We start from the raw sequence: 8,788 nt of genomic DNA, 5'->3' as shown, positions 1-8,788 counted from the left end.
AAGAATCTGTTTTGAAAGGAAACAATACCACCTGGAAAAAGGCTGTTAATAAATCCAGAAGTTACGAATATTATTTTTTATTTTAAACTATTAAAGCTAATGTAGCGATACAGTGGAAACAGGGCTGGGAATTGAATCAGAGACACTGCAGATACAAAGTGAGCACTTTTTGACAATAACAGCCTAGACGTCTTGACAGTGGCAGGATATGCTCACAACAGAGGGGCTGCAACAAATGTGCAAAATATTATATTCCTATCCTAACACACGATTAGTGTAAACTTTATTAAAAAATGAACTGTCTAAAATGTCATGCATCTGGGGGAGTTGGGACCACGTGTTTTGGAAGGCAGTTCAGCTGGAATGTTGTGGGGGGTCCAAGAGTGGAGATAAAATAGCCATCACTTGTGCAGCATTTGGTTTAAGGCAAGGTTTAAGACAATACATAAATTATCATGTAGCTTTAAAAGATAGCTACTGATCCTCATATTGAAATGGGGGGGACAAAAAGCTACTTCAGGTGGTAGCTCAAATAACCGAGTCACCATTGGCAATGACTTTAGCTAATCAAAACCATGTTCAAGAGCTGACTGACAAGTAGCCCTACTAAGCTCATGTTTACAGCTTTTTAAACAGTTCCACTCGGTCTAGAATCTAAGCTAACTGACAAGTACCTTCCCAATTAACACAGTCCCTCTTCCACAGATGGAGTTTGAGACAAATGTCCACTGTTAGTTAGCTTCTTCTGCTCACAGTGATCCATGTGTCATCTTTAGGTGTGGACACAAGCTCAGATCTGGCCTCTACCACCTGTCCCTTCACCTGATGCAGCTTCAGTTGGCGCACTACAGTGCTGAGGACGACAGTGGCCACTGTGTACGCAAACCTGAAATGTGGCGAAATGGTGGTATAAAAAGTTAGTAACAAGCCCACATTCTTCTTTGCCTGGTAGTGACACTCCCTCCATTTCCTTTCATTTGATATTGTAGAAGAAATATGGTAAAACTGTATAACAAGTTGCTCCTGTGCAATTACAACTAGTAAATGCCCTAGCCCCTTGGTTAATCTCAAGTGCACGCCACTATCCTTTCCCATCCCCGTTACCTCAGCTCAGGACAGGCCTGGTTCCCTGAGAATCCAAGCAGAGAGAAGCTTTTCCTGGCTGAATCTTCTGTGAATCGGTCTGGGTCAAACCTGGATGTACAAAGTGCAGGAATTCAAACTTGGTACCAAAAAATCCAGCAAAAAATGCCTCTTTAGGTGGCAAAAGGTTCAAAAGAAAATACATATGAACAGACTTGTAGGGACGGCTCCAGGTGTCTGCATCCTGTAGGACTACCCCAAGGGCATAGATCACCAGTGTCTAAAAAAAAACATTGGAATAAAGTGTTTTAAGTATTCACTTAAAAAAAAAAAAAAAACATTTTAAATCTAAGCACTTGGTGATTGTGATAATGAGATGTGGATAATAAATTGACTAAGTTGGTTAGAAGAGAATAAGATACCTCTTTAGGAATAATGTGCTGATCGACTTTCCCTTCATTTTCCTGGAGCCGGGCTGCGATGGGCGTCAGTTTGGCTGTCCGTACAGTCTCGTTCAAAACCTGCTGAAAATACCTATAGTATAGAAGATGCATTTGATAAGCATGATAAAATGTATCTATAAACATACCTTGAAGACATGCTACTATGAGGATACCTGCCCCTTCTGCTGTGACCGACCAGGGTTCGAACCCAGGTGTCATGTGGGCCACAAGGCTATTAGCCCCTGTTAGCTTAGGCATTAGCTCAGGAAGCTACACCAGTCTTCAGGTCTCATATAAGGTACACGTCATGCAAGAGTGGATCTGAAACACCTCTGTTACACTGCATCACATTGTTTATGTTATTTGGCTGTCAGAGGTCACCTGAGCTGTGGGATCTTATCCAGAGAAACAGGCTCAGAGCCCAGAACATCCTCCAGCTCCTGATGCAGCTTCTCCTGAACTTCCTCTGATGTGGACAGGAAGTGTACTGCCCAGATGCACACTTGGAAAATATTACAACCACAAAGAGAAACATCAACACTTTGTGAGAGAGATTTTCTGGCAGAATACTAACCAAATGTATGATTTTATTCTCTTGACGATTGGCTACACCATAAAAGCCGCAAGTTCTGATGTAGATAGGCATAATCTATTTATTACTAGTACTCACAATTAGCTGTGATGACACAACCTGCCAGTGTGAATACCATGCTGTCCTCCATCACCTACAAAAGAGAAACAATGAAAACAAGCGTTCATTAAAACAAAACCAGGAAGGAAGTTTTATTTTCCTCTACACGTGAGTAACAGCAACAGGAGGCTCTATGCTCTGCCTCAATGAGCCTGTTCTCCTTATAATCAAAGAATATGTGCATCACCTGTCTCTCTGTGAGGTTGGACTGGAGAAGAGTGTCTACAAACGCTGTCTGGCTCCTTTGTCCTTTCCTGTCTTTAGCCACAGACATCAGCACTGTTTCCATCTCTGCCAGTGCTGTAAACAAACAACGTACTTAGCACGAGGACAGAAAATGTATACACATCTCTTTTCTATTTCAGATACATTCTATAAGGAAGTGTATGCTGAGATGTACAGGTAACACATATGATCCATAGAAGTGAACTAGTTCTCACTCACCGCTCTCATAGTGCTCCTTTCTGATGGAGCTCTTCTCCATGGAACCGTCCAAATAGCCTTTTCCGATCTCCGACCAGATCTGACAAGTAAAGGGAATAATCTGTGAAAATCTGCAAACACCGGTCGTAATGGGCATCTTTTCACCAGAAACGGTGACTTTAAATGTGACTGCTCACTCACTGCCTCATGGTTCTTTCGGAAGCCGATGACTTCAGCATCATTCCGGAAACGGTCACCCAGAGCGAGTTGAGTGACAGCCTTCATGGCCAATCCTAGCAGATGGGCACAGAGGGGTGTGTGCTGGTCCTTAGGGAAAGACTGCCACTTCCCCACTAACTCCTCCACCAGCTAGAACAGGACAAAGGGGGAGGGAGACATAGAGAGCGTGTGTCAATGGGAAAGGGGGATACTTAGTCAGTTGTCCAACTGCATTTAACCCAACCCCTCTGAATCAGAGAGTCGAAGGGGGCTGCCTTAATCGACGTCCACGGCGCCCGGGGAACAGTGGGTTAAGTGCCTTGCTCAGGGGCAGAACAACATATTTTTACCTTATCAGCTCAGTGATTCGATCCAGCAACCTTCCGGTTACTGGCCCAACGCTCTAACCACTAGGCTACCGAACTATAACATTCCAGGGAAGTGAGCACAACAAGCTTTTGGAGTAAACAAATACTAATGGATACACAAAAACAGAAGAAAGTATTGCAGAATGCTACAGCCAAATATTAAAAACTGCCAAATGAGCCATTGTGTAAGAGGCAAACCTTCAGCAGCATTGGAAAGTTTTTCTCCAGGGTGTTGTTGACGGCACTCTCATACAACTTCTTCCTCATTACAGCCTCTGTGGCCCCTCCACCCGTTCCTGACTGGTAACCTAGCAACGACTTCAGCATTGTCTCAAATGAGTCCGCTACAAGTAAGGATAGAAGATGTCACAGTGTTACTGTTTCTTTATTTCAAAACAACACTGTACATGTATAACGGAAATCACCTGAATCTGTTACAATGTCTATCTATACCCACATTCTACTTAGAATGGTGCAATCTTTTAAGCATGAAATTTAAGTGGCCCGACTAACCGGTGTCTGTATGTAGCCTCGCTACTTGTATAGTCTTGCTACTGTATATAGCCTCGCTACTGTTTTTCACTGTCTTTTTACTGTTGTTTTTATTTCTTTACTTACCCGTTGTTCACCTAATACCTTTTTTGCACTATTGGCTAGAGCCTTAAGTAAGCATTTCACTGTTGTTTTCGGCGCACGTGACAAATAAACGTTGATTTGATGTTAGTAGGGACAGAGCACCTGTTTCCCTTTCCTCCCAATAGTTTCCCTCCCTCCCCAGTACTCACTAGTCCTGTTGGGGTTGATGTGCTGCCGTAGCTGGTCCACTGAACCCAAGCTGACCACAGGGCGTCCTCCAAACCAGAAGGATGCCACGGGACCAAACTGTCCATGTAGACTAGCCAGGAACTCATGCAGACTGCCTCGGTTCACTATGTCTTGCAGATTTCCATCCCTAGATTAAGAGAATGAGACGAATAAACCAATAGGAACCTAGGTCAGGCCAGGGCCCGTATTCAGAAAACTTCTCAGTGTATGAGTGCTGATCCAGGATCAGTTTAGCCTTTTATATGGAGATGAATAGACAGGGAGGATCTGATCCTGGATCAGTACTCCTACAGTGACGCTTATAAATATGGGCTGAGATCAAGTGTGGAGTGCTAAAGAGAGAAAGTACTTAGAAAGTTGTAAAACATATTTGGTCATAGTCTACTCACTTCTCTTCGGTAGGGTTGAGACCTGGTATACCAGAAGCACTTCTTGATGACTCGATAAAAAAATGAATCAAGCATGTTACTTTCAGTTTCAAGAGAGACATAAATTAAACATGACAAGAAATTCTGTGCAGTTTACATATTCTAACTCTATGGCAGTAACCTCTAAAAACCTCTTGAGCTTTGAAAAAAATATTTGTCCACTTCACAATTCACTTAAACTGCTGAAACATTTGGGTGCTAAAGGTAGATGCATAAAATGTCCAGGGATTTTTTTTAACTGTCATGTCACTGTAAAACTGCACAAATTTAGCAGCTTTACAAGTAACGTTAGCTAGTAATGACATGGGTGGATATACGATGTTGCAAATATTGGCTAATATAAGCACAGGCATTGACTTACTGGATACAAATAGAGGACTGCGCCGACCAGAATGATGACAAAAGTCACTGCAAATATCGCAAAGTCCAGCATGTTTGCTGGTGTTACTAAAAAAAAACGTTTAGACAGGTAGCTACGATACTATACATTCGGTATCGCTACCACGTCTACGGTAGCATCATAACTCCGTGTTCTACTGCAAAGCCTGCACACAGTCAGTGAGGCCAGAGCAATGCATCTCAGAGCGCATGGATAAATCAGAATGTACAGAAGCAGATACAATCTAACTACAAAATGTTACAAACTACTTGATCTGGCATAGCACAATTGGTAAAATCAATTCATTTTCACCTATCCAGATAATTTAGTGATTGGTCCTAGCCAGGTCTACTTAGACCTAGGCAAGAGGGGAAGCAATGGTCCATTTTCCAAAAATTCGAACAACACACTTATATTCTGGGCAATGACAAAAGTGTCAGTAGATCATAAATCCGAGAGCAGATAAAGGAGAACAGTTTGAGTATCTTAATTTCATCACCCTGTTGCAAGAGAACACTTGTAGTGTATTCTAGGTTTTAAAAGGCTTCTGAAGTTTGTACTTTTTCCACTTTGAAATTTCCGACTTGATTTTCCCTTACAATAAAAAACTAAAATAATCAACCCCTAACCCCCCTCATTAACGATTTTAGCATATACATCTCAGTGGGGCAAAAAATGTTTTAGTCAAAACTATTTGTTCAGCACTTTGGGAAATGTACAGCGACAGAATTCAAAACATGGGCCGTTCTTACAGTGTTCTCCCTGTACTTCAAGTCAGAACTGCAGGATAAATAAAGGAGGCATATAAGCAGACAATACATTTCTCAAAAACAGGTTATAGGCTGCATGTGCACCACCAAGTCAGAACAGTAAGTGCAATTAAGAGGTGAAAATAGACAACAAATTAGGGTAGGCTACTAACAGCTTACTACACAACATACACTTAGTATTACTTTCTTAGCTACAGTATACATATCTCCCTGGCATATTACATTATTTATGCATTTGCATACAATTCATTTTTTAACTCACCTTGTTGTGCTGTGCTCACTTGAACAGGAAGGTCCTTCGTGGGCAAATTTTGTCTTGAAACTTTGTCATCAAAGCATTCTCTGGATTTATGGTGCTTTCAAGACAACTGGGAACTGAAAAAAAAGGTTGAATCGTGATACCGTCGGTGATCTTCAGGTCGTAGCTCTAGAAAGAGACCAGAGTTCCTGATTTACAATTCCGAGTTGGATGAAAGTTCAAAACGTATTTTCCCAGTCGTAGCTTGTTTTTCCCGAGTTCCCATTTGTCTTGAACTCACTAAAGTCCGATTTTGCAGTTCAGAGTTAAGTTGTTTTGAGCACAAATCGTGCTTCATTGACAGCAATGTTGAATGTTAACCATTTTAAACTAGGAAAATAGACCCTTAATCTTAGACTTGGGACCACACAGCCACTCCACTGAATAGCAGGCTAATGATTGCTTTGCAACGCTTGCAGTTAGCCACTCATTCCTTCTAAGCCACTCATTGTTTAATTTCCGGTTTCCAACTGGTTGTGTAATGTTTATGTCCAATGGCCGGTGAGCACCGATATGTTTTATCTATAATTTCTCTTCATTTTCTATCTTCATATGACAAGGATTAAAAAGGATTTACCAGTAGATTGTCAACTTCATTCATGATGATGACTGCTAGCTAAGATTTAGAAAGTATGATGTTGACATGATCAGTCCAATCAAAGCTACTGTAGATATAACGTGATTTTACGCCATTTAATCTGTGGCCAATGACCTTCTTTGATGGGCACTTCTAATGTTAACTCTATGGCAGCACCCATGGGGCTTGAATTTTCGAGCTCTACCCTTAGACTTGGCGGTGACGTAGTATCCCCATGAGTGACAGAACACTGAGCCAATCACTGCACAGCGCTGCATATTTACTGTTGGCTTGCCCCATCACCACAGAAGGCAATGAGCTAGGCTGAAACACTTACTCAAGAAAACGAAAAAGAGACCATATTTGTATGCGGCTTTATTAACTCAATGATATTACATTGTTTGCAAACTGATATATGCCAAAATAACATACAAAACAGGAAAGCCCATTTTGAATGACAGGTTGCCACTGATCCACATAATAATTCACATTTCCTGTATCTGCAGGATTATTTTCCTGCTGTAGCAAACTGGCTCAAATTAATCCTACATATGTAGGAGCAGTTAGGAGAAAGAATCCTGGGCTGTAAATCGTTAACAGAATTACGCAAAAAATCAGTAACAGAGTTACTGCAATTGATTTGGACACAATGGGAAATCATAGGAGTCACAAACCATAGTTGGGGCACCTGCTACTGTCCTTCCTTCCACTGGCATACTGTTATGTTCAGCTTATAACTGTTTTCTTTCTCTTTCTGTTGTCAGGTGATCAAAGTAAGTGTGAAAACAGTCTGGACAACCCCTCCATCTCTCTCTCTCTCCCCACCTCTACAGCAGAGGAGGCTGGTGGGAGGAGCTCAACGAGGACAGGCTCATTGTAATGAATGGAATGTTATCAAACATATGGAAACCACATGTTTGAGTACATGACAATAGAGTACAGTATAATGTACTTTATTGTATTGTACTGAACTATACTTTACTGCACTCTACTGTCCAAACTTCTGAAACATAGATGTCTATGATTGGTTCAGATATTGTCCAGACCAACCAACTTTGGTCTTGTTTGGGGGCGGGGCTCATTCAATAGCAAAAAGTGCCTGTCTGTAGAATAATACTCAAATATGCAAAGGAGGATATCGCATATTTATTCATGTAACATGTGGGACCATGGGAGATCTACCAGTAGTGGCACTGTTTCAGGTATTGGGCAGTTTCTGCCAGCCTTTATAAGGAAAGTGGAAGTAAGCCATTGGGAGAAGCCATTTTACCTGGAATCCATGTGCCAGAATTGTTTGTTGAATGGATGTGTGTATTTTTGAAAGTGCTAAAAGCCCTCTGAACCCTGTGAAACCCAATGGTGTAAAAATTCAATATTTACTAAATTGCATCCTGTATAACAGGTCCTAAACTCAAAAATAATTTCTAACACTACAAAGTGCATCTCCTTAGACTGAGATCTATCTTAGTACTTGGTGTGTGTAAGTATGATTATTGTGGCATCAGTAGCAGAGGAGGCTGGTGATAGGAGCTATAGGAGGATGGGCTCTTTGTGATGGCTGGAATGGAATCGATGGAATGGAGTCAAACGTGGTTTCCATATATGTAATATGTTTGATACCCGTCTTCCAAATGATCCTCCCACCAGCCTCCTCTGACTCAGTAGCCTCTAAAACAAGTCTCAAAATCATTCCACGGAGAGCAGAGGGTCTCTGGGTTTTTGCTGCGCCCTTGTACTTGATTGATGAATTAAGGTCACTAATTAGTAAGGAACTCCCCACACCTGGTTGTCTAGGTCTTAATTGAAAGGAAATAACCCGCAGACACCCAGCCCCCAGTGGAATGAGTTTGACACCCCTGCTCTAAAACATTAGAAACCTGTCCACTGGGTGCATGTTTTTGATGCAAATGATCAAAGCTTGATGATGAGTTCGTTATTTGAAACAGCTGTGTAGTGTTAGGGCAAAAACCAAAACGTGCACCCATGAAGGGCCACACACTACTGAATTTGCGAAACCCGGTCCTACACAAGCATATGTTGTAGGCCATTCATGCAAATAAACGCCATGACATATTTCAGTTTTCTCTAAGATGTAGTGATTAGGTGGAAAAGGATAAATTGAGAAAGAACAAGTTCTGAGCCAGAGGTGGTTTGTGTATACCAAGGGGTGGCGTTATATGGTTGTCTATCATGTCACACATAATTATGCAATTTCTGTGTTGTTCAGATCAGGGACGCGTAATGTCATTCCGTTATTATTTTAATGGGTGAAAATCCACTTCAT

At 41.6% G+C, this 8,788-nt stretch overlaps 1 protein-coding gene across 2 annotated transcripts; it reads right to left on the bottom strand.

Annotated features, from left to right (window-relative positions):
* Nucleotides 1-61: 61 nt before the first annotated feature.
* Nucleotides 62-5,061, bottom strand: LOC110495879 (cytochrome P450 20A1). 2 transcript variants are annotated; one of them, XM_021571383.3, is made up of 13 exons: nucleotides 4,842-5,061; nucleotides 4,442-4,491; nucleotides 4,013-4,179; nucleotides 3,426-3,571; nucleotides 2,842-3,009; nucleotides 2,662-2,740; nucleotides 2,405-2,517; nucleotides 2,197-2,251; nucleotides 1,908-2,028; nucleotides 1,506-1,617; nucleotides 1,299-1,363; nucleotides 1,105-1,194; nucleotides 62-886 (listed from the first exon to the last, which is right to left on the bottom strand). In XM_021571383.3, exons 1-13 carry the CDS (start codon nucleotides 4,911-4,913, stop codon nucleotides 736-738), a joined length of 1,389 nt encoding a protein of 462 aa, XP_021427058.1. In that variant the 5' UTR covers nucleotides 4,914-5,061; the 3' UTR covers nucleotides 62-735. The 2 variants fall into 2 exon arrangements, with proteins under 2 accessions (XP_021427058.1, XP_090064295.1); XM_090208169.1 differs by having other exon boundaries at nucleotides 4,442-4,463; nucleotides 4,842-5,040.
* Between the last annotated feature and the right edge of the window lie 3,727 nt (nucleotides 5,062-8,788).

This window comes from Oncorhynchus mykiss, chromosome 18, assembly GCF_057628025.1.
Source record: "Oncorhynchus mykiss isolate SJ-2025 chromosome 18, ASM5762802v1, whole genome shotgun sequence".
Classification (NCBI taxonomy): domain Eukaryota; kingdom Metazoa; phylum Chordata; class Actinopteri; order Salmoniformes; family Salmonidae; genus Oncorhynchus; species Oncorhynchus mykiss.
Note: the sequence above shows the minus strand (reverse complement) of the source record. Positions and strands in the feature narration are given on the sequence as shown.